This window comes from Globicephala melas, chromosome 5, assembly GCF_963455315.2.
Source record: "Globicephala melas chromosome 5, mGloMel1.2, whole genome shotgun sequence".
NCBI lineage: Eukaryota > Metazoa > Chordata > Mammalia > Artiodactyla > Delphinidae > Globicephala > Globicephala melas.
The window spans coordinates 35,690,622-35,716,903 of record NC_083318.1 but is presented as its reverse complement, the minus strand read 5'-3'; the positions used below and the strand labels follow the sequence as shown (position 1 = coordinate 35,716,903).

At 42.2% G+C, this 26,282-nt stretch overlaps 1 protein-coding gene across 2 annotated transcripts; it reads right to left on the bottom strand.

Moving 5' to 3' along the window:
• Positions 1–678: 678 nt before the first annotated feature.
• Positions 679–23,591, bottom strand: BDH2 (3-hydroxybutyrate dehydrogenase 2). Of its 2 annotated transcripts, XM_030864165.2 has the most exons (11): positions 23,499–23,577; positions 20,344–20,461; positions 19,865–19,956; positions 18,968–19,046; positions 17,326–17,422; positions 15,524–15,632; positions 9,576–9,636; positions 8,242–8,355; positions 4,252–4,310; positions 3,569–3,661; positions 679–858 (listed from the first exon to the last, which is right to left on the bottom strand). In XM_030864165.2, the coding sequence occupies exons 3-11, from the start codon at positions 19,934–19,936 to the stop codon at positions 805–807; spliced, it is 738 nt and encodes a 245-aa protein (XP_030720025.1). In that variant the 5' UTR covers positions 19,937–19,956; positions 20,344–20,461; positions 23,499–23,577; the 3' UTR covers positions 679–804. The 2 variants fall into 2 exon arrangements, with proteins under 2 accessions (XP_030720025.1, XP_030720028.1); XM_030864168.2 differs by lacking the exon at positions 20,344–20,461 and having other exon boundaries at positions 23,499–23,591.
• Between the last annotated feature and the right edge of the window lie 2,691 nt (positions 23,592–26,282).

Below are 26,282 nucleotides of genomic sequence, written 5' to 3'. Positions count from 1 at the left end.
TTAATTTTGTTTCCTGTTACATGATTTATTTCTGTTTCTTCATCCAGAGACTATTTCTAAGTTTCATGTTCTCTTGTCTGTTATCTCAGAATTTGGTGAGGAAATCTATACTTAATCTAAAAAATATTCTTCAAACTGACAATACTGTAAGGTAGTTAACTATGTTTCTTATGTCCATGTCAAATACTGCTTATTTTAATAAAGACTTTTTAGTTAGACTAAAAAAAAGTATTTACTTATAAGTGATGACATCCATTAAGGATAAACATCTGATGATTATTTTTCTTTTACATAACAGATCAACAATATATAGTCCTGAACCTAAACTCCTTTAAGTGTAAGTTACTGAAGCCAAACTCCTTTATACCCTTGGTGTTCACTTATGACTGTGTAAAATTTTAAAATTAGTACCCACACACAGACCAATGCAGAATCGTACAAAAATATTTGAATACGCAAAACAGAAGTAAAATAGAAATGAATAGCTTTTATCTTAAAAAAGAAACTTCCTTTTTTCTTCATATTCACATTTTAATTTTATATACTTAGAAATTGAGGTTTATTCTTAAAATGTTCTTTTTGCAGTGAGTTCATTATCTCACCTATCTACAATGATTTCAGAAGAGATTAGAAAGAGATGAATATATTTAAAGAATCAGACTCTTGTGAACAATGACATCATCAAAAAGGTCTTATTTTCATTAATATGCCATTAATAGGAAAGAGAGGATGGGTGAGTTTTCTTCATAAGCAGGTTCACTGTAGACAGGAACGGCCTGCCTTCCCAGCAAGGAGATCCTGAAATCACAAGCTCCAGCCTCCATCAATGATAATAGGATTACCTGTTACATAGGCAGACTGCAGGGATAAACACAAGGAGATAGAACAATTAACCAGGTTGTGTTTCTTCAATTTTCCTGACTGAGACAGCTAAACAGTTTATCCTCATAGTACCAGGAAACCACACTTTTAACAAATAGAAATTAGGAAAATCTGAATTAAATTTCAGATGATTTAAAACTGCTGAGTGTTCTTGTGATCTGGATCTGACTGGCCTCTGGCTGGTGTTTGAGCACATGTCACATCATTCTAAGAGTGTCTGGACTCAGAGTCAGAAAATTAAGAAATTTTGTGATATAGAGCCATTACCCGAATTAGGATAAAGTATAGGCTAAAACAGTACATTTTCATTTTGAATCTCAGAAGTATTCTAACTAGCTGAGTTTTATGCCACTAATAAACCTTTGAACATAATCAAGTGTGTCAGTAACAAAGTAGTAATGTCAATTACCAAACAGAATTTTAAAAAAAAAATGTATATTTAGTTAATCAATATACATGGGTAATTCCAGGTACTGAAGCACACTAAATGTCTTTTTAAAATTTATATGAGTAATAATTATTATAATCTATTAACCAAAAAAAAATTCTATACTAGTTTCAGACATCCAAATCTGTACAAAACTAAAGAAGTCTAAAAATTACTGATTTTTTTCCCCACAGAATTTTTCATTTTCCAAAGAATTAAAGCTGAAGTGATTCTTGTGGTAGAGGTTTAAAAATGTTTTTTTTTGTTTTGTTTTGTTTTTTGCGGTACGCAGGCCTCTCACTGTTGTGGCCTCTCCTGTTGCGGGACACAGGCTCCGGATGCGCAGGCACAGCGGCCATAGCTCACGGGCCCAGCCGCTCCGCGGCATGTGGGATCTTCCCGGACCGGGGTACGAACCCGTGTCCCCTGCATCGGCAGGCGGACTCTCAACCACTGTACCACCAGGGGAGCACCCCCCTCTGTTTTATGTCTGTGAATAGTACACGACCAGGGAACTAACTGGAAGAGAGAAGAGAGAAGGAAAGGGGAGTAGGCAGGAGTGAGGAGGTGTGTTACTGATCAGTTAGCCCCTCTTCAGTGTAACTTGGTGCACACCAGGTGGTGGTGAATGTGACAGATACAGAGGTTGAAATGTTTTAGTGACAGAGCAGTTACTACTTCTCAGAACTATTAACAACAGTTGTTCATAGCAGAGGAAATGACTAGGCAGATTATGAATGACTGAGTACATTAACCTTTCTGATTTCTTTGAATCTGTATCTTCACAAGAGCTCATTTGATTTGTGGGTACTGCTGATAAGCTAAATTGCCCTGGTTTAGCCAGAGCTTAGGTTACCAAATATTTGGGAATGTTCTGGCTTGAAATGTGCAACAAAAGGACCTTTGTCCTTTTAGAAAGATCTAGAAGAGTCCATATGTAAAACAGAAAGCTTGCCTTTTAAAAAAAACTTGGAGAAATTGGGGGTGTTTCTTGGTAGAGTGTCTAATAACCCCCTAGTTTATCTACTTTATATGATCAGTCTTCATATATTGAATTTTATTTTTTTTAATTTTTATTGGAGTATAGTTGATTTACAATGTTGTGTTAGTTTCAGGTGTACAGCAAAGTGAATCAGTTATACATATACATATATCCACTCTCTTTTAGATTCTTTTCCCATATAGGCCATTACAGAGTATTGAGTAGAGTTCCCTGTGCTATACAATATATATTGAACTTTAAAACACTCTGTACTCCTGTTATGATGTCTTTCCTTCCAGCCTCTTCCATTGCCTCAGGCTTTAGGTGAATTTAAAACTAGGAACACAAATTTGAGTCTATTATCCATGTTTAAGTTAAAACATTTTTAGGGCTTCCCTGGTGGCGCAGTGGTTGGGAGTCCGCCTGCCGATGCAGGGGACACCAGTTCGTGCTCCAGTCCGGGAAGATCCCACATGCCATGGAGTGGCTGGGCCCGTGAGCCATGGCCACTGAGCCTGCATGTCCGGAGCCTGTGCTCCACAACGGGAGAGGCCACAGCAGTGAGAGGCCCGCGTACCGCAAAAACAAACAAACAAACAAACAAAAACAGAGGGGATGTCCTTGTACTTTATACCTTATAAGAAATATCTCTTATGAAAGTTTCTGCTTTCACAGCTGTTTGCCATTAAAAAATATACAGTCGCCATTAAGGAAAAAACTGATTACTAAATAGGTGCAACGTGGAAAGAGACAGAATTAGGAATTTCCATACGTGATGATAAATAAGTAAAAATTCATAGGGAAAAAAAAGAGGTACTGGCATTGTTCTAAACAAGTCACCAGTAAAACTGAAAACACCAGATGCTAATTCTGTGTCTCCTGGACGCAAATCTGGTTAACCCTTTCCCCATTTCACCGGAAGCTCTCATAATTTTGGAGGTTCACTGGTTTGATTTACAAATCAAATTTACAAATGGTTTCCCAAATTGTAATTTTTGAAAGTAATTATAAAATTGAGCAATTTAATTTTTTTCAATCCTCCACCACTTCACTTGCTATCAGATTCAGTGACATGTAAAGTTGAATGAGGAAGAGTTGGTGGCTCAGATCAAAGTGGCCTTTCTATGAGCAAATTAAATCAGAACTTATTCCCATCTTGTAAAAGCAGCATCTTAGCACCTACATGCCATCACTCCCTAAATCATACTATTTTGATGAGCAAATTGTGGCCAAATGTGATTGAGGATAATGAACCCCCTGGGAAGAACAGTGCTTACTTCATCAGAGGCCAGGTACACGCAGAGCAGGGCTATTTCTTCTGCAGTTGCAAATCTTCCTGTTTTCTGTCTCTTTAGGAAATCGCTCAGTGCCTGGAACCAGAAACCATACCGGACATCAGTGATGTGAGCTGAAGTAACTCACCTGCAACACCTTCAGAAGGTCAAAGGCAAGAGGAATCTACAAAGGTACCACTGGCTTGTTGCCTTGATGAATTATACATGACACAAGATACAGGAGAATATCAATATCTTTAATTGTGGACCAAACAGGACTATGGTGACTCCCAATCTACTCAAACTATCTGTTTTATACTAAAACCTACAGAGACTGTGACAGATGAGAAAGATAGTATTAAAGAAGAGGGCATTTTCATATTTTTTGAAAATGTGGTAAAATGCACATAATATAAAATTTACCATCTTAACCAATTTGAAGTGTACAGTTCAGTAGTGTTAAGTCCATTCATATTATTGTGCAACAAATCTCCACAATTCTTTTCATCTCGAAAAACTGAAACTCTATACCCATTAAACAATAACTCCCCACTCCCTCTCCCCCAGCCCCTGGCAACCACCCTTCTACTTTCTGTCTCTATGGATCTGTCTACTCTAGGTAAGGAAGGAGCATTTTTATTTTTTTTAACCAGAGGATTTAAACACATTTAAAATAGCAGATATACCTCTTCAGGATTTGGTCTGGCTTGTATTCTTTCCTGCAGAGATGGGGTATCAACCGTTCCTAAATCAAAGGAGGGCATTCAGCTTGGTTACTTACTTAGACTGAAAAAGAAATTGATGATTAAACTTTAAACTTCCTTTCCATATGATACAACGATCAGTGAAAGCCTTCTCCATGACTTGGAGTGACAATTTCACCTCTACCTGCCTGCTTTTTATTTAATAGGCTTATAAATTCTTTAATAAATTTCTATGATTTTCAAAAACACAGACTATACTTCTTTGTGAAGTATATTAGGCAAAAAATGACACCCAGCATTCCCAGGACATACTTTAGTCACATCACATTGATATGATACTTTATGGATTTTAAGCACTGTTATAGGTATTATCTCAGTTAATCCTCGCAACAACCCTGAGATGTATTATAGATAAAATCATACAAGCACTATATCAGTATAAGGACCCAGACTACCTAATGATCTCAAAAACATTTTCTGCTGTCAGGTTCACTCTGGGGGGATTCTCAGGGACAATTCCACACCCATCACAGTCCTCAATAACTTAGGTGGCTCTTAATTTTCCTCATTATCTTGCCTATTTTCGTCGGTTTTAACCATTGTTTCATATTTCTCATCGGAAAAATATAACTTTATTTTACTTAAAAACAAGAAAAATAATAATGACTAAAAATTTTTAAATCCCACTTAGTTCACATTCTTTACAGAGCAAGTTCCCATACATTTCTGTTAACTTCTGTGATCTGCAAATTCTCTTCAGAGGGCTTTCTTCTGCTGACCGTACTCCCGGAGACCACATGACCTTTCTAAGTTCATAGCAAGTGATTTCACAGTCATACTCTCAGCTCCATCCTTAGACCATGCTCCTGGGTGTGCCACAGATTTGATGTTTGCTTGGAAATCATTTCTTTCTTTTTTTAAAAAAAATTTTTATCGGGGTATAGTTGATTTACAATTGTGTTAGTTTCAGGTGTACAGCAAAGTAAGTCTTTATACATATACATATATCTACTCTTTTTTAGATTCTTTTCCCATATAGGCCATTACAGAGTATTGAGTAGAGTTCCCTGTGCTATACAGTAGGTCCTTATTAGTTATCTATTTTATATATAGTAGTGTGTATACATCAGTCCCAATCTTCCAATTTATTATCCTCCCCGCCTCAGGAACCATTTCTTAATTTTATTATCATTTGCCATTTCTCTGGAGAGACTGGGAATCTTCGAAATCTGCAAATCCTGGCTCCTTTTTGTTTAACAGCCCTTTCCTTAGCTTGTCTCTGTGCTCTCACATTTCACTGTAAGCAGGCGACACTTTCAATAGGCTGGGTGGGAGCTGCCTTGGCTACAACACCTGGTTCATCAGGAACATTTTCTACCCTCCACAGTTATAGCAGGCAATAGTGTTGATGAAATTTCTTAAACCACAAAGCGAAAATCTCTTTGTATCCAATTTCTGGTGATATTTTCCTCACTTGCCTCATCAACAGCCTCCTTAAAGTCCACAATTCTACCAACAGTGTGTTCAAGGCACTTTAAGCATTCACTTAACGCCCTCCTCAAAATCCTTAACAGCTTCCTCCCGCTGAGGCAAATGCTCACCGACTCTTACATATGGCCGGTATTAATGACTATTACATGAAAACTCTGTAGCAAGTCTATGCCTCGCACTTCATTCCACTGTCACCTGACTCTGCTGTGTCCCTGGCACAGACTGACACACCATGCCACTGTCCACACCAGTCTGGTGTTGAAGTGTTGTGACTATATCATCAGCACCAACCCAGACACACTCATTCCTTGTCACATTTTCTTTGTGACTGGCTCAGTGAGTCACAGCTAGTTCCTTGTTCCAGACAGTGGGAGAATATATTTTCCAATCTTCTGAAAAGTCCAGCTTCAAAACAACCACACTTTCCAAATCATTTTGCCATTTATTCCACTGGGAAAATGGCACCAAAAATAGCTAGACTCAAGTATCACCAACGTGTATGTTAAAACCTGGTGAAACTCTCTCTCCTGTAACCTCCTCTTTCTTGGTGTTACCTATGTTTACCGTTCTAGTCCAAGAAAAATTAAACAGAACACGTCAATCATGGAAATTCTGTCCCTTGAAGGTTATTTAGTAGTCTCCCCCTTTCCTAAGTCAGTGGGTTTCAACCTGAGGGGAGACCGTGATGAATTACATCAGAATTTCCAGTGGCACTTTCCAAACTACACACAGTGTTCCCCATCAACTCCTTCTCCAAATGCGGCATGCCCCTCAGGTTTTGAAAGGTCCCGCAGGTAACTGTGAATTGCTTCTCCTCCCCAAAGCCACAATACCAGTTGTGAACTACTAAGAGAAACCTTGATTCTGGACATGCAGTACTGAATTTCTTTTCAGAGAGGAGGTTGGTAATTCTTCTTAGGCAGACCTCATTTTACTCTCTTTGGCTTGCTGAGCTCCACAGATACTACATTTTTTACAGATTTCAGGGTGTGCAATGCTTCTTCGAGCAAGTCTATAGGCACCATTTTTCCAACAGCATTTATTTGCTCACTTCATGTCTCTGTGTCACATTTGGTAATTCTTGCAATATTTCAAACTTTTTCATTATTATATTTGTTATGGGGATGTGTGATCAGTGATCTTTGATGGTACTACTGCAAAATGATTATGACTCACTGAAGGCTCAGATGATGGTGAGCGTTTTTTAGCAATAAAATGTTTTTGAATTAAGGTATGTACATTGTATGTTTAGACACAATGCTATTGCACACTTAATCGACTACAGTATAGTGTAAACGTAAATGTCCTTTCTACTCATAATAAGTTCTGCTTTTCTCCTTTCCTTTATATGAGGGGCCAGCATACTTTTTGGTCAAAAGCCAGACAGGAAATATTTTTAGCTTTGAGAACGATTTGGTCTGTTATAACTACTCAACTCTGACTGCAGCATGAAAGCAAACTTAACCAATATAAAAGCAAACTGGGTGTGGATGTACTCCGATAAAACTGTGTTTACAAAACAGGTGGTAGGCCGGATCTGGCCTGTAGGCCAGTTTGCTGACCCCCTCTTTACAGCATAAAGGAAGGTATGAATCCCTCCTTTTTGTTTATGGGCCATCCCAGGTGATGGACATGACTCAGTGGCTCCCTATGTCTGGGAGGCTCCTCTTTCTTCCTGCTGTCCTGTGAGCATGGTCTACGTTTCAACTTTCCCCTGACGAGGCCATCCTGGGCTTGCTTCTAAAACACCAAGCCCTGGCCAGTTATGTCTCTCAACCACAGGGTTTGGAATTGTCCCCATCCACACAAGTAGCATTTAAACCTTTTGCATCTGTTAAATCAAAATGGCATCACTTGTGCTAAAGCCCATGATACAAAACCTACATTTAATGCCTAACCTAATTGCAGTTTCAAACTTTACCAGAAATGTAATCTTAATCAACCAGTCTGGAATTTTCTGGTTAGCACCAATGAGGTAATTGGGCCCCCGTGGGTCCTCTCTATCCCCCTAGAGGGAGAAGAGGCAACCTGTAGTATAAAACCTGTGCCATCCCCTCCCCCTTAAAAAAGCAGTCCCAGCCCAGAATAACCTTTTCTTTTCTTTTGCCTATGACCTCCTTGCCCCACCCTTCTTTCTATGAAAACCTTCCATTTTTGTATATGGCTCCCTGGAGCATCCTTCTAGTTACTAGATGGGATGCCACTTGATTCATGAATCGTTGAATGAAGCCAATTAGATCTTCAAATTACTTGGTTGAATTTTGTCTTTTAACACATCTGTGGGTTATTCCTAATGACTTAGGATCTCCTTCCCAACTTACCATTGGACTGTTATCTTAATAAGCCTGGACTCTTTTTTTCTTTGGAGCTTTTCCCAATGACAATACAACATGTGGTAAACAAGCTTACATAGATACTTTTCACAGTGGCAGCCGGGAGGTCAGAAAGGACAAGTTCATAGTCCCACAGTGCCCAACTTACCTGGACACACACAGTTGCACCGGATACCCTGCTGGATGAAGTCTGCAGCAACAGACTTTGTGAGACCAATCACAGCTGCCTTGGTTGTGCTGTACACACACCTGTTCACAACTCCTGAGAATGAAGGAAAGTTCAACCATTGAAGGAATAAAAAAACACAGTCAACTTTAGGAAGCAGGAGACCATTGTCATGCTTCCTCACACTCCACCATTTTTAAGATTTTTTTTTTTGATGTGGACCATTTTAAAAAGTCTTCATTGAATTTGTTACAATATTGCTTCTGTTTTGTGTTTTGGTTGTTTGGCCTTGAGGTATGTGGGATCTGAGCTCCCCGACCAGGGATCGAACCCACACCCCCTGCACTGGAAGGCGAAGTCTTAACCATTGGACCACCAGGGAAGTCCCTGCACCCTTTCTAAAAATCGATATCAGATTTTCTCCTTTAATAGAGCTAGTTTCTGAATCTGGGAAAATAATATCTTTATTGGCACAATTCAGTTGAGACTTCGGTGTTGAGATGCTGCACCTAAGTGATAGCAGTGGCTTTAGTTTTTCATCATCAATTGGTAGAATGAAGAAATTTAGGGTAAAGCAAAGCATAACAAAACACAACCCAAACAAACCCAGAGGCTTAGGCATTTCTTTGCATTCGTCTCCTGTGCAGGCTTACTGTGTACATCCTTGCTAAGAGAAGGAATGTTATCTCAGCAGTAACTACTTCATTTTCAACTCGAAATCCATCTGTGCCAGACTGTGACACTGTCCAACATCTCCACTTTCGCACTGCAATCTGGCCCTTCAACTTGACTTCTCATTTAGGGCTGGATCAAATGTCTTTGTGAAGCACTCCCCCAATCCACAGGCAGAGTTATGTCCCTGCTATTGTAACAGCACTTTGTACAAGGGTCATAGGGTCACAGCTCTGTTATGTACAAGGGTCACAGCTCTGTTATGACCCTATCACACTGTAGAAGATGTGCATTTGCCTGACTCTCCCCCCTTTTAGACTGTGAATTCTTTGGGGTCAGGGACATCTAGCGGGTGTCTAATACATCTTTTTTGATTAATTAAATGTATAAAAGTTTCCTTCTCCCCGTTTGATCTTCATTTCCATATCCATTAGAAGGAATAAAAGGTAGAGCAAAGCAAACCAACTTATATTTAACTTTATGACTGGTTCACATCTAAGGCAAAAGGACTGGTACTTAAGAAACTTTAGAGCAATTTATAAAAAAGCAGTTTTATGATCTCTGCTACGCTTGTTCCCCAAACCCTTAGCTCTTGAAGGTGTGTGAGTACGTGTGTCATGATGCCCAGAGGAAGACACACCTACCTTTGATGCTCGATGCCACAGAGGACATGTTGATAATGTTGCCAGATTTCTGAGCAAGCATCTGCCAAAACAAAACAAAGACCAAAAAAAGATGCTACTCTGCAGGCTAAAAATACTACCTCTTTAAAAGATGCGCGTTTACTTATGGTTTGCAGGACCATCATATTAGCTATTAACATTAAGCACTGTTAAGCATGTTAAGCAGTCTTTTTTTTTTTTTTTAACGGATTTTATTTTCTTTTTTCTTTTCTTGGCCACGCTACGCAGCTTGTGAGATCTTAGTTCCTTGACCAGGGATTGAACCCGGGCCCTTGGCAGTAGAATCACGGAGTCCCAACCACTGGACCACCAGGGAACTCCCTGTGAAGCAGTCTTAATGGTCTCACCCAATCATTGCTGGGAACTGATGGCTTGTGTACACATTGGCAGGAACATTTCCCAGGGGTTTACTGCCTTCCTGTGGCATAAAAGCATCAGCAAGACCAAGAAGGAACTCTGAGCTAAATGAAAGGCTAATGAATGTTAATGTTACTGTATGTTCCCGATGGAAAACTCTTTCTCCATTCATCACATATTCAACATATAGTTGCATACCTACTGTGGTCAGGTACAGTGGTAGGTCGAGGAGATTCAAAGAGAAATGACTTAGTCCCTGCCTGCCTATAGAGCTGCCAGTCTGATTGAAGTGGCTGGTATAACCTGCATCCAGCAAGAGGAAAGACTGTCACTGGGGAGGGGGCGGACGTGGAAAGAAGGGACCAGGCTGCAGGGCACGCAGAGGAGGTCTGATTTTTTGAAAGCTAGAGCGTTAATCAGAAAAATAAAAGAGAAGGGTATTTTCTTCCCAAGGAAGTGGGAAGAAGGGATGGGTCTGGCTGGAAGACAGAATGTGGGAGGAATAAAGCTGCAGAGGCCAGTGGGGCTAAATTCAGGAATTTTGGCTTTACCCTGAAGGCAATGCGGTGGAGACAATGAGGGGGTTTAATGCAGAGGGCGAGTGGCATGTTCAGATTTGAAGATTACAAAGATTACTATGGCATCTTGTAGAGGAGAGCACTGGAAGCTGATGCAGGGATTTAGGAAAGGAGTAATGAAAGTAGAGAGCAGAAACGTCTGTGGGTAACAGAGGTGGAGACAGCCGAGGTACGTGAGCAGGACTTGGTACATGGTTACATGCAGCGAGGGCTGCTCCCCGTCTAGGGCAGTGTTTCCTAAGAATACGTCCTTCAGAATCCCACAGAGAAAGTGTGAAAGTCTTAAGAGGAGGGTCTGTGGCTGTCCTGTCCTCCTAGACAGGGTACACAGCAGCCAGTCAATATGTTTCCGTGAATCAAAATCTCTTGGGGCTTCCCTGGTGGCGCAGTGGTTGAGAGTCCGCCTGCTAATGCAGGGGACACGGGTTCGTGCCCCGGTCCGGGAAGATCCCACATGCCGCAGAGCGGCTGGGCCCATGAGCCATGGCCGCTGAGCCTGCGCGTCCAGAGCCTGTGCTCCGCAACGGGAGAGGCCACAACAGTGAGAGGGCCGCGTACCGCAAAAAAACAAAACAAAACAAAAAAATCTCTTGAGGTGCTAGGTTAAAGTGCAGATTGCTGAGCTCTGCCCCAGACCTAAACAAATATATCACTGAAAAAAGCTGCTATGAATTAAAAAATGTTTTCAGATGAACTTATATTTAATTAAAAGATGTATGTATGTTTTCAAGATGATATAGGTATATGCGAGGGCATGGGTATCCACCCATCAATGTTTGGGGGGAAGAAGCAAGAGTTGGAGAGAATGCCTGCCTCGTGGGCACTAACTTACTGAAATCAGAGGCTGCAGGGATGACCATAAAGAACAAGGAGGAGGTGGTGAAGAGTTAAAATAAGTGCTGGGGGAGGTGGAGAACAGAGGAAGGAGAACCAGGATATGCTCTATCATGAAAATCAAGTAAAGAAAGAGCTTCTAAGACGGAGGAGTCTCAGTAGGCAGTGTAAAGGGTCAAAGAAAAAAGTCACTTCTGCTGGGGTGAGTTTATCCAGCAGCTTTCAAGGAGGTGTAGGAATGGAGAAGGTGAATAACTGGATGATCCAGGGATGAGTTTGCCAAGATTCTATTTTTCCTTATAGTATTCTTACTTTCTGTTTTGATACTTAGCTACTAATCGGTACCTAAGAGCAGAAAGTCTAAAACAACCCTAAGGTATTATGTTGAATGGATTAAAAGGATAAAAGGAGAGGCTGAGGTGACCCAGTGAAATCCAGAAGATGGCAGGGAAAGAAAATATTGAACCCAACTTGTTTGTCTATATAATAAAGAGAATCATAATGAAATGGGGTCCTCATAAAAAAAGACCAGGAAAATTAGTAAAATGTAACAGTGTTGAAAACGAAGCCTTAAAATTATTCTTTCTTATCCAGTTTAGCAAATAACATAACCCATTTAAATTAATTTATTTTCCCAGTGTCACTGAGGTATAATTGATAATATATACAATCCATTTTTAATACATATGGAATACATGTAGCCCAATTTAATATATAAAGATGGGCTATTAAATAAGTTCAGTCTCTGGTCTTCTGAAATGCAATAAAATCCTCAGGCAGAACTTTAGAAAACAGTCACCTGGGAGATGCTACTGCTGCCCACTAACACTTGGACTGTCCACTCAGCCCAGGTCTAGCCGCTGATTCTAGAGCCCAGTCCTTGCGTCCTTCTGTGCTGCCTTCTCAACACCAGATCAGCACCTGCGGTCATGGTGTGAATGCTCTTCCTGGCTCTGCATGCAACAGCCGTCTCTGGCAGGTACAATAATAAAGTGAAGTGCCTGCATGTAGTAATGCTGTCTAGGACTGATCTCCCAGAAGCTCAGGCGGATGCTACAAAGAGCTCTGAAGATTCCCTCTAGCTGCATCAAGTTAGTCCTACTGTGACGCAGCTCTTCTGCCCCCACTGACCAGAGCCCAGCTCCTAAACCTGGCAGACCTTGGCTTCTTGGGTCTTCAGTGATTCCATGCCTGACCTCCACCTGGACTGACAACCTAGATTCATTTCTTCATCCAGCAAATGTTTGCTAAGCGGCTCTACGTGCGAGAGACTCTGCTAAGATAGAGCAAAGGAGGAGAACACCCAAATATCCAAGACCTCCCCAAACCCTCGTAATGGATCCTCTCTTCTGGTGGACCTTGGATTCTACACTGACCTCTTTTCACAGTATTTTTAATTTGTTCTCTGCTTTCTGACTGCTCTTCCAGTCTTGGAATGGTTTTCTGTATGCTTATCCATGAACAAAAATTTCCTACAAGTGTTCCTATGTTTTGACCATCTGACCTTTCAAATCTGCCTAGACTCTAAATCCTGGCTTCCCCTGGAAAGTTCTATCTGGTATATGTGCGTCATGGTTAATGAACATAATTAGGGCTGGAAAGGACTGTGTAATCTATCACCCTCATTTTTTTTTTTTTTTTTTTGTGGTACATGGGCCTCTCACTGTTGTGGCCTCTCCCATTGTGGAGCACAGGCTCCGGATGCGCAGGCTCAGCAGCCATGGCTCACGGGCCCAGCCGCTCCGCGGCATGTGGGATCTTCCCGGACCGGGGCACGAACCTGAGTCCCCTGCATCGGCAGGTGGACTCTCAACCACTGCGCCACCAGGGAAGCCCAATCACCCTCATTTTAAATGAAGAAATAGACACCGAGAGAGCACAGGTGCCATCTCCCAGGTCCCGTGGCGAACTTAGGGGCAGAACTCAGGTTGTTCCTAAGGTCTTCCAATGACAGATTCCAGAATCCCAGGTAAGGTCAGTTGGGGTCATTTTAACAAGTGGCACCAACTCATTCTGACTCCCCATCCCAGTCATTAATAACTCTTAGGATTTCTTACAGATGAGTTTCATTGGCTCATATGGATTATTAAGATGCTTTAAATCACAGACAAACTCGCTAATTTGCAAGTTAATGTCTGGTATTTTAAAAGTTAACACTTAACAAGCTTAAATTTCAGCTCCACTGTATCTCACACCTATGTCCTTCCCTGATATTTGTCAAGCATTCAGTACTACAATGAGTCTCATATATGTGTAAGTCTTATTCACTTGACCTGAGCTTTCCTCTTTTACCACAGCCTCTGCTTTTCCTCATATCCTATGCTAAGGATTAGTCTTCAAAAAATACATTTAAGTTCCAAATAACAGATTCTCATGAACTCCAAATAAGGAAAAAAAAAGGCAATTTATATTTTAAAAAAATTTGCTGGTTCAACATTCCATGAGCCAACCCAAAGATTCCTTCTAGGGGCTAAACAAGAAGATTAAAAAATTTTTAGTTTTTTTTTAGTTACTAAGTCAATTTCTCTAATTTTCCTTTTAGCATTCATCTGTATCCTTCTTGACGTTAGGCCCAATGTCCAGAGCAAAGTATCTGCCCTGCCTTGTCATCAAAAAACTCTTCTCCTGGGCTTCCCTGGTGGCGCAGGGGTTGGGAGTCCGCCTGCCGACGCAGGGGACACAGGTTCGTGCCCCGGTCCGGGAAGATCTCACATGCCGCGGAGTGGCTAGGCCCGTGAGCCACGGCCGCTGAGCCTGCACGCGTCCGGAGCCTGTGCTCCGCAACGGGAGAGGCCACAACAGTGAGAGGCCCGCGTACCACAAAAAACAAAACAAAACAAAACAAAACTCTTCTCCTGCCCTGGGTTGGGCAGCATTCAGTATGTCAGTCATCTAATCCAGCTGGAATGGAAGAGAAGCATGGCTCTTCTGCATTTCACTAAGGTTCAACTTACAACCTTGAACTGAGCCGGTTCTGTACAAAGTCAACCTCGTTCATTGTCTGAGCCTGTGTTGTCTGCTACTACTGGCTTATAAGCTCATTTGAAGTCAGTGTTTTTCATATTTATACGCCCCCTCCCCCAGAGAACCTAGCGTGGTGCTTTCCATCAAAAGGCACTTAATGCTTGTTTGTAAAATAAAATGAGAAACAGTCAGGAGTTGTGTGCAGGCTGGCAAATTCAAGGGTAGCACACTCAGGAGGAATACTGTCTCCTTAGCACACGCTGTCTCTCACCTCTCCAGTATCTCTGTGGCTCAGCTAAAAGCAGGAGTGCAAGGAGAATACTCGGGGTACAGAAAAGCAATGGGGTACATCCACCTGGAGATGGGGGGGCCTAGATGCTGACATTCAAGAAGGGGCCCAACTTCAAGGGTTCAAATCCTGGCTCTAATCACTTGCTAGTTATATGACCTTAGGCGAGTTATCTAACCTCCCGGTTTCATCCTTCTGCACAGTGGCTGTGATAGTACCTACCTCATTCGACTGCTTTGGTCCCACATGCCCCCTTGCTGTTCCAATCCCTGGAACCCTCTTCCCAGATACCTGAACGGACAGCTTGCTCACTTCATCGGGACCTCTATGAAAATTTCACCTTATTAATGAGGCCCTCCCACTAGACCTCACTGATAGCCTAGCTTCTTTTTTTTTTTTTTTTTTTTTTTGGCCACGCTGCGCGGCTTGTGAGATCTTAGTTTCCCAACCAGGGGATTGAACCTGGGCCACCGCAGTGAAAGTGCTAAGTCCTAACCACCGGACTGCCAGGGAATTCCCTAACCTAGCTTCTTTTAAGTTCACTGTACTTATAACCACCACACACGTTAGAGTTTATTTGATTACACATTATCGTATCTCGCCCCTCAAAATAGTACCTCCCTTATAGAAAGGACTTTGTTTAGTTCTCTGATGTGCCTTCTGCACCTGGAAAGCAGCCTGCCACATGGTGCTTAATATTCCTTGAATGAATGAAGTGGAAAGTTAAGTGAGTTAATTTCTATGAAATGCTTTGATATCAATGTTCACTACAGGTTAGTCATTATGTTCACTGTTATCACTCTTCAGAGTAGGGATCCTCTCTGGATGTCCAGTATGGAGACCTACTTATCCAGCGGTACTCATCCTAGCGGTGGTGGTCACCTTACTTTAGGAAGAAAGGCCTTGATCATCAGGTACATGCTGCGGACGTTGAGATTCATTGAGAAGTCCCAGTCTCTCTCCCCACAGTCCAGGATGGTTCCATGATGGACAAAACTGGAAGTGTGATTAAACCACGGGGAAAAAGATGATCATTGAAAAACATTTCTATTCCATTTCCTTATCCTTTTTATTGTCATTTATTGGCTTAGACCATTGTCCTTTCCCTTAGCAAGATTAACAATTCAAACACAGTATCACTTAGTACCTTAGGTGAGGAAGTATCCCAACAACATAAGCTAAAAAAATTTATTTGAAGACAAAATCCTTCTTTTAAAAGAAGGCAGGAGTTAGAAGCCACCAAACATAAGAAACTCTGTACCTACTGAGCAGGAAACATCGCTGCCATTAAAAACAAAGGAGAACAGGGCGCTTGGCCTAACTCCTATTTCAAGATCAAGAGTGCCTTCAGGTGGCACAGATTAAACATTCTCAAGGGAAATCAAAACTGCAAGGAAAACTCAACATCTCAGGGTAGCAAAGTAATACCCCTACTGTACGGTTCTAACATACTGAGTAAACAACGTACAACAAGACAAAACCTTTAAAATAACCTTCACTCTTTTTGAAGTCACACTTCCTCAAGGAAGCTTTCTAAACATCAGTTAGAGTTAGAGTCCTAACTGATTTCACTGTCCCCTAGACCAAAATTATGTAATTAATTACAAAATACTGTCAGTTGTGATCCCTATGCACCACTGTATTTCTAGTTCAACCGAATGACAGCAAGAATCACATCCTCTATTTCTGTTCCCCTTACATTGCTGAAAATTTAGCAGGTGCTCAGAAACTAATTTTGCTAGTTGTTTTTTTCATGGCTCTGGGTATATTCTCATAGGAGGAATGAGCAGGTTATTTATAAACTAGATCATCACAATCGTTACTTTAATTTCCGAACATTGTAACATATGATAAACTATGGATAAACTGAGACTTTTTTTTTTTTTTTACTCTGAATCATGATTGGGAAGAACCATAGAAATATATTAGAAGGCTCTAGAATTTTTCTACCAATGCAGCAGTACAAATGTAACACTACACGAGAAGAGTGGGATATCGGAGGTATCTACTGAGTTCCTGGTTCCTCACATCTACTGTCATGCCTGAGAAGGGACAGTGGGTACCAGCACTCGCTGTATCTACATGTAGCTGCCCTAGGTCCAGCTTTTCATCATTCATGCATGGTTCAGCAAGCTGGGTACCACCCTAATAAGTTTAATTAAGCCATTCTCTTTGTGCCGTGTATAAAGGTACAACATGAAGCTTCTTTTGCTGGGACTGATTGTCCCAGTAAGAAACACTGAGCTTGGGAGGTATAAAAGACTTACTAGAATATGCCAAAAAATTGGCAACATCTTCATTTCAATAAACTGAGTACTTGGCTTCTGGTGTATATATACTTCCTTTTAAAGGCACTCTACTGGAAAACAGTTTTTCTTCTTATTTTATAAGTCCTGGTAGAGCACCAGCAACAAGTCCATTGGCATGAGCCTGTTACCAGCCCTGAGGAGAGCAACAGCGTTAGTACTGGTTGCCTTGCGTGACCTTAACGGCCTTTAGGCCCCAAGCCCATGTCAATGTCTATGGCTGTCTTACTTGTAATAAAAATTCTGTCCAAAATCCCGCCACATTCCCCAAGGAATATATTATGATTCACAGTGAATAATTTTGCCATATTATCAAAATTCTTTTAGTGAAAGTTGCAGAAAGCTTTCTGTAAGGAGAGTGCAATTAAAGAGCTATGAATTACCCAGCAACATTGAAGAGAACATCAAGTCTCTCAATGTCATTGGCGAACTGATCAATTTGTTTCTTCTTTGTGACATCAAGGACCCGAGTCTGAACACCTGAAAAATAAAACAAAGGACACTATTTGCCTATACTCAAAAAGAATGGTTAGCCTTGAAGATTCAGCTGTTTCAAAGTGTGAAGACGGTAATATCTGTCCAGTGGGGCTTTGTAGGACTGTTGATCATTCGTAGGGTCTTCACAGTCTGAAGACTCTCAGTAAAAATCTTGACGTCCTCCCCACTTTGACCACCCAGTAACACGTCTCTTTCTCCCTCTCTCTCTCTATTCTCTGAAACGAATGATTCAGGTCTTTTCTGAGTAAAGACTTCACAGTGAAGTATGAATGATCTACAACAGATGCTTCTCAGTAAGCCAGCAGTAATAGCTGAGAGTTGGCTCATTTTAGCCCATTCTTTCCCCCAGAGGTTGAGTCAGTGCTACAGTAGTGCTGAATTCTGTCTGTGTGAAGGGGAAGGGCAGGGGCGGTGGATAAGGGACTGTTTCTACATGAGCACTTTACCTTTATGTTAATTCTATTATTTTTTAGAAATGACTCTGTTGGCCAAGGGTACCATCACTTACTTCTGGACAAAATTACAAGTAGAAGAAACGAGAGGCCAGAAGAGGGGATGAAATACTTGAAAGCCAGACATGAGAGATCCGGCATGGGGTCTGAGAGATACATACTGCACAGAAACTCCCTGAACATTCTCTAATGAAAGCAGCAGTCATTATTTTTATGCTTTAAATAAAAATATATATAGTTTATTATTCTCTTTTGGATTTAGAAAGAAAAGGTTATAAACACAGACAGACAAGACTGAAATTGAGTTTCAGAAAGACTTCTTTTCTTCTGTGCTTTTCTATTCCAACAGTTTGACTTTGACTTATAGGAATTATAATTCAGTTTAAGTCTAATGCAGTTAACTAGGTCAGTGAACTGATTTGTGTTTGATCACGGAACCTGTTCTATTTTGCTGGAATAGTCGACTTCCAGGTAAGTTCTCTTTCTTTCAGCGGTTCTGCTTTCTTTCAGAGTAACTCAAACTGAAGTCCTCTGGTATTGGAGTTAGGTTCAGTGTGGTGCTGTAAGGGGTAATATACACCTAAATAATCTGGGTAATCTCTTAGGGTTTCTGGTCATGATATTGAAACCAATATTCTGAAACTTAATTTTCGCCTGTTTCTTTTAATATTTTAAATGTAAAATTTACTAGATAATTTAAAATTATGCATATGGCTCACATCATGTTTCTCTTGGACAGCGCTGCCCTCAGACGAGGGCGGCACAGTTGTCATCAAAAGGTAACATAACGACTGTTAAATGTTCACATATGACTTTGTCATTAGCTACTGAATCCTCTGACATGTTGGATAAATTAAAAATTTTAAGTATACAGCTTAAATACTTTGTTTACATTTAAGTGTACAGATTTTTGTCTCTAGGTTCACAGAATACAAATTTGATATCAGAGAATCAGGCTCTAAAAAGAAGGCCAGTGGAGCTGAGCAGCTAAGGAATTTTCTTTCAACATGTAAGTACTAATGATTTATAATCCCTTGTAGACTGAATCCCAGATTCAAGCTGCGGAGTTGCTTACCTGGGTACTTTTCCAGTTCCTGAAGTTTGAACTCATTGATATCTGTGGCTATGACTTTGGCACCTTCTCTTGCAAAAGCCTGGTAGACACAATGCACAAATAAATCCTTTGTTTACATGGTTAAACTGCTCTCATGAACTGAAAGTCATTTAGCCTTTCTCTTTTATCTTATTTTCACTGTTGTTTTCCCTATAAAATGGGTGGAATTTCAAACTATCTAGGCTCACCTCATCCTTCCCATTGTTACTATTTTTATCATTAATTAGAACAACGTGACATACGTTGTACTTGTCAGCTGACTTTGTCCCTTTAATACCAAATAAAACGTTTTTTTAAAAAAATAGGATTCTGTTATTAAACACCTCTCAAAATACTATTATTTTTTGATTTGATAGCATGCATTCTGTTTCTGAGCAGGTGAGTAAACTCCAAATAGTAAGAGAAAAATGGGTTATAGCAACACTTTTCGTCCTAATAACAGTGCATTATTAGCTCTGGTGGGGGGTTTCATGTGTGAGAAGTTGATATAAATTAGAAGGCAAAGGTAACTTGATAGTCTCAAAACTCTGGAGTCCTATATCTGGACTGACATAATTTCAGAAAGCCATGCACTTCTGTAGGGTCCCTGCAGTAAATTTATTACGGTGCAGAGGAACTGAGGCAGAGAGAGAAGTTTCTCAGGTCAAAGGTTATCAGTGATGTCACATAATAAACATGTGAGGTATTCATTCCTTTATCTGCCTGGAGTTAGGAGTAGCCACTTTTCTTTTTGTAACTTAAGACAACAGAAGCACTAAAGAAAAAAAAAAAAGAGCAGAAATAAATACCCATGGAACCCAGCCACATAATTCAATACCTCAAAAGTTAGTAAGCAAACAACAAAAGATAATAACTTACTAAGGTAGCTGCCCGGCCAATCCCCTGAGCAGCTGCTGTCAGGACGATGACCTTCCCATCAAGTCGACCCATAATGGAACCTGTGGTTTAATCTAAAGACATGTGTATTTAATGGCTTACACTGTAGCACATGGCCTTGTGCAGTAATGTCTAGAAGGAACGGTTCAATGCACTCCTTTAAGAACCTGACGACAGCACCTCTGTACAAATACTCCTACCACTTGAGAATATTCCCATCATTCTCCAAGAATGATTACTCTAAATACCTAGCTTTGCATATGAAAAACATTTAGCAAAAACCACTGAAGTGATAACTGGTGACAGACAGACAGACATCGGACTTTAACCCATCTTCAGGTTTTTTCAGTACCCAGAGAAGTCAGCCTCTGATGCTGATACAGCAGCATCCCCTCACTACCACCCACCCTCCCCGCTGGCCCTCCCTGAACACACTGCTATGGCACTGTGTGGGTCCTTACTACTTGGGGCTGCTTCTTGCTTCCTCTCTTGTAAACTTTTCTTGGGGTCTGCACTATTAATCATCTGTGTTTTTTCCATGTCCCTTGGGAAGATTTCACAGTTGGCCTCAGAGAGTCACTGAAAAAAAAGAGTTGGAAAATCAGATCATGTCCAATACCCCCATTTTACAGATGAGGGAACTGATTTGACCTGCTCAAGGTCATAGAACTGGTCAACGGCAGAGCCAGAACCAAACTCAGGTCTCCTGACTCTTTTGCTATGTGAACATTCTACCCAACAACGCTGCTGATCCTGTTTTAAAGTTTAAGCAGTCATCAGTAACACTTTAACAGACGCAATCAGTAATTTTTAAAAGGGAGGACTGAGAAATTCTGACATAGGGGAAATATGACGTGCAGAAGATATTTGGTCAGTGCTTGGATTGTAGATCTCAGGGTGAGAGGAATGGCTAGTGATGAGGTTGGGGGTCGTGAAGAGTCAAATGATGATTAAATGAGGCTGTCTGCAAGGAACCAAGTCCCTTCTCTTACCCTGCTGTTCTTAGTGTGTGCCTCTGACCACACACCAACCCCAAAATGGCTGCTTTCTCCCAAGACATCGTATCTGCATTCCAGGCAGAAAGAAGGAAAGCCTGAACTCTTTCAGAGGCCTCACCTTTCTATTCAATGAGTAAGCCTTCCTCAGAAATTCTATCCTGTGTTTTATTGGCCAGCTCTAGCAGTGGAGGCTAAGAATCTGAGTTTGTTTTCCAGGCTTTACAAAGTAAAAAGGTGGGGGTGAGGGCATGAGTTGGGTGGATGTTGAGTGAACTAACTGAAACAGCACATGCACAAAATGACGTCCACAATCAGTCTGCTCAATTACCTGCCTGATAAAGAGTACAGGTAGCTAGCTAGTCTTGCCTGGAGGGCTCACATGATCCAGTCATTGCTTTTTGAACTTATCTCTGTTCTCTTCAGCCAAACTTGGCTTTTTGCTATACCCAATGTGCACTCACAGGGATTTCAAGCCTCCACTCTTTGTGCAAGCTCTCCTTTCTGAGGGCTAGTTACTCCTGTGGGCAATGGGCAATGAGGCTTTCAAAAGCATGACATGATCAGATGTGTATTCTAGAAAGCTCACAGTGGAGGACAGACCTGGGGAGGGAGTGAGCAGGCGAGAGCAGGGGGTTTCCTTCGGAGGTGGCGGCAGTGGTGCAGAGACGGTGGAGAAACAGCAGGGACGGAGAGCAGGGGTGGATGAGGGAAGTGTTTAAGAGTTGACACAGGGTCTGGTCATCAGTGCACAGACTTCAAAGACATTACGTGGCTTGCCCAGTGTTTCACGGCTATGAATTCAAACCCAGGCCTCCTGATTGCGGGTCCAAGAGAAGACCTCGTGGTTCTAAATCCCCACGCAGCGCCAGGGGTCTGCGGCTCTGTGGAACAGGTGCCCAGTAACTGACCACGAGGCCGGCGCTGTGCTCTGAAACCCATCGGTGAGTTTGTGCAGAGGCCACCTCCCCCCTGGCCTTTCCCAGCCGATGCCTGAGTGCGGCACGAACGCTAAGGCAGGCCCACTTCTGGGACACATCGAGCACTTCCCGCCGGCCTCGCGGACCCACCCGCGCCGTGAAGGATGCGCCCACACCGCCCAGCCCAGCGTCCCTCGCTCCCTCCCTTGCAGGCAGACTTCCGTCGTGGTCTGCTGGCTCTCCCAGCCTTACCTAGATCCCTACTCATTTTCTCTCGCACCAGCATTTCCCCTAATAAATCCCGTGCGTGTTGAACTCTCTCGGAGTCAGCTTCTCGGAGGGCTAGACTAACAGCGCGTTTTTATAAGAGCCGACTCCAGGGACTAGCTTATGACTTCACTGATGGTCTCTGATTGACGGAGAGCTGGGCTGTTACAATGCCTGACCTACTCTGATGCAATGAATTTTCAGCTTTTATTTTTCTTCTTACATGAGTGATACGTTTTTACTTAAAACTGGTTAAGAGTCGAAACTCCAATAATCTTTACCCTCCCCCAGTCTCGAGCATGATGTATTAAAAAGTTGCTGTTGTACACTATTGGCATTAGTGACTTCTGGGTCATGGGACTGTGAAGGCGCATTGCAAATGTTTCCCTAGGAGGCGCTGACACCCACCGAAGAACTTACTAAACAACTGCTGAAGCACAGGGCAGCCGTTTTGCTCCCTATGAAAACCTCCCCCGAGCTGTCCTCCCTATTTTCTGGGACCAGATTTTCGAACCAAAGCCTTACTACTAGATATAACAGCACTATTATATTAAAACGGATTTGTTTGGAAAAATGAGTGCAAACATGGGCTGAAATGATGAAATGAGGCAACTTTCAAGAAATCCAACGTGAAAACCAGACATGATAGATTTCTTACTCTAAATATTGGAATCAAATTGTTAAATTTTTTTTGCCGCGCCGTAGGCCTTATGTGCTCTTATTTCCGCCACCAGGGATTGAACCCGGGCCCCAGCAGTGAAAGCACCAAGTCCTAACCACTGGACCACCAGGGAATTCCCTCAAAGTGTTAATTTTTGATTAGCAGAGACACAGAGCATTTTCAGGATCTCTTTCTTCATAAGCCAGGAAAACAATGTCCACTTTGACACTGTAAAATCCTCTCCTTTGGCTATTTTGAAAAACCTACCGGAGTTGCAAACTTGTTAAAAACCCATCCGTATCCTGAACTAACTGCTAAGTTTAATCCAGAAAAAAGGTAATGTGCAAAACTAACATCTGAAAAGAAAACCTCTCCTTTTCCCTGGCCAAAGTTTCATTTAAAATATACTGGGAGAGCTTCCCTGGTGGCGCAGTGGTTAAGAATCCGCCTGCCAATAAAGGAGACACGGGTTCGAGCCCTGGTCCAGGAAGATCCCACATGCCGCGGAGCAACTAAGCCCGTGGGCCACAACTAGTTAGCCTGCGCTCTAGAGCCCACACGCCACCGCTACTGAAGCCTGCGCGCCTAGAGCCCGTGCTCCGCAACAAAGGAGGCCACCGCAATAAGAAGCCCGCGCACCGCAACGAAGAGCAGCCCCCGCTGGCTGCAACTAGAGAAAGTCCGCGGGCAGCAACGAAGACCCAACGCAGCCAAAAATAAATATATTAATAAATAAATCTATTAAAAATATAAAATATATTGGGAAATCTTACTTTATTTCAGCAAGTTGATGGCGTCCTCCAGATCACTGCGCGGGCAACAAACTTAAGACCTTTGTTCCAAATCAGGTCAGGTGCCTAATGCATGTTGGGATTTGTAGTTCAGGTTCCTCCAGTTTTTAGAAAATAATTCGCACATTCACATACTTTATATGTAATGTGCTGCCATCTAGTGGAGCTCAGGTAGAACTGTTAACTCCAATTACGTAGAAGGTGAAAAGTAGAAAAGCATCTTACTTAGAATGTTGAAACTTAGAATGTTGAAATCATTTCCTTCACTAATTTAACCTAAGTCCTTCTCTTTTTTTTTTTTTTTTTGTTCCGGTACGCGGGCCTCTCACCGCCGCGGCCTCTCCCGTTGCAGAGCACAGGCTCCGGACGCGCAGGCTCCGCGGCATGTGGCATCTTCCCTGACCGGGGCACGAACCCGCGTCCCCTGCATCCGCAGGCGGACTCTCAACCACTGACGCCACCAGGGAAGCCCCCCCCCTCTTTTATTAGCACCTACTATGTGCTGCTCTGGGAGCACTCAAAGATTGAATGAGCCAGGAATTGCATGTGGAAGTTAGCAACAAAATAGAAGGAATGCAGGTCACTGAAGATACTGGAGCCTTCCTTTCTGGACCCTGACCTAGATAGTTCAGAGGGAGGGAAATAAAAATTCTCTTGTGCTTTTTAAGGTATAAGTACAGTTATTTTGGCACAGGCAGTCTATTCTATCACTAATACATACTTAGTGGCAGAATGCAGGCATCCTGAGTATACTGAGGGGGTTGAGTCTGGGGAACTTCAAAGTGCATTGTTGGGTAAGAGCAAAAAATCAGGTTTGGCTGAAGAGAACAGAAATATCAGATCAAAAAGAATGGACTAGATCCTGTGAGCCCTCTCTAGAGGCTTAGTAACTCACCACTTTATCAGGTGTGTAACTGAGCCGAGACTGTGTAGGCTATTTTGTGTATGTGCTATTTAAGTAGGGCTTGCTCAACACCCACCCAACTGACTTCCCCTGCCTTTTACTTTGTAAAGGCTGGAAAACAACTATCAAATTCCTAGCCTTCTTTGCTACTAGAGCTGGCCAATGAAACACAGGCTGCAATCTCTGAGGTCTTCCTTCTTGGATAAAAAGATGATGCCTCTCTGAAAGGCTTTTGACTTTTGCTCCTTCCCTTCTTTTCTCCTGGAATGCATCTGTGATGCATAGGGACATGGCAGCCATGTTGTGACTTGGTGTGAGGTCAGACGCATAAAGACAGCAGGGTGAGAGAAGGGACCTGGTTCCTTGAAGACAGCCTCAAGACAACAGCCCTAGACTAACTCCTCTGGATTTCCTATGTGAGAAAAATAAACTTCTTTCGATCACTTTTTTGCTCTTGGAGCTAAGTGTATTTACAATAGTCACAGTGGCTCAGAACAAAGACTGTGAAGTCAGAAGGATAAAGGTAAGTCCCACGTCTTTCCCTCACTAGCTAAGTCACTTAACTATAAATCTCAGTTTTCTCATCTTTAAAATAGTCATAGCACTTACCTCAGGGATGTTGTGAGGAAGGACTCGGCATGTAAAACCATCAGTACAATAAGTTACACTTGCACTTAATGATTATTATATATTCAGTTATAATGGATAGCAAACATTGCCCTTTAAAAATTAAAAAAAAAAAACCAACCCAAAAGTACATTTTGGGGCCTAGACCAATGAGTTCATAGTAGATGGTCTTTTAATATTCACTGAATATGAATGGTAGGCTCTCAGTAATAATTCTGCCAGGCTCAAGAACATGTTTCTTATGAACAGTAAATATATTTTGTCTTCTCTGGTCCTAATTTTGCTTTTCAGATCATTTTAGTATTGTCTGACCATATTACTGCTTTTTAACCTTCTTGCAAGTTTCCATTGCTGATTTTCACTACCATTCCTTCACAAACACTCATCACAATATTGAAACTCAGATCATTAGAGGTTAGCAACATTCCAACATTGATGGAGGAACAGAAGAGCCAGCTCTCTTTCCCCAACAGACACCGACTTAACAACCATATATGGACTGAAATACTTTTGTGAGAGCTTCAGAAGCCCATTAAGAAATTGCAGTACCCTGGGTGAGGGCAAAGCCGAGGACAGCCACACTGAAGCGGGTGAGAAGAGCCATTTTTTACCTGCTACTACCCCTCTCCCAGGCTAGCACAGCTTAGCCTCTGGCCCAGTTTCCGCATCATGGGGACTAGGGGGAAAGAGGAGAGTGGAAGATTCACCCAAAGTTCCAGCTTTTCGAGGGCTGCTTGAGTGACTGGTCACGCTCCCCTACTTGGAGTGCTGATGGAACTGGCATGGTTTGGCACCAGAGAGCCTGCCGTGCCATCAGAGGCTGGTGTGGCTCTGCACAGTCAGGACAACGTGCCCAGCTCGAAGCTTCATCCTTGAGAGGGAGGAAGAAGAGTAGAGTGTGTGTCTGGTGTTCCAGCTTCTTGGATGGCTGCACAAGTCACTGGTTTGTGTTTCGCCTGACTTGGGGTGCTGATGTACTTTGGCTGCCTGGGGGCCAATGAGAAAAATGGGCAGTGGGGTGGCTTCCTGCTGTAGCAACAAAGAACCTGCAGTACTGCAGACAGACACCAGGAGGAAGAGGTTATGAGCTCCTGAAGAAGGCGCTGGCAACCCTCTCAACTTGGCAAATCACACACACAAGTCCAGAGAAGTTGCAATCGCACCAAAAGGTTGATTCAGAGGACCCCAGCATCTATAAATGAGCTCACTGATGGTGCTCCCCTGTACGAAGCTAG

Excerpts from the sequence above, each read along its gene's own strand:
- BDH2 (XM_030864168.2), bottom strand. The coding sequence starts at position 19,936 with ATGGGTCGACTTGATGGGAAGGTCATCGTCCTGACAGCAGCTGCTCAG. Across the intron at positions 17,423-18,967 it reads GGAACTGGAAAAGTACCCAG|GTGTTCAGACTCGGGTCCTT; the intron begins GTAAGCAACTCC and ends TTTATTTTTCAG. Across the intron at positions 9,637-15,523 it reads TCAAGGCCTTTCTTCCTAAA|ATGCTTGCTCAGAAATCTGG; the intron begins GTAAGGTGACCA and ends TTGTTTTGGCAG.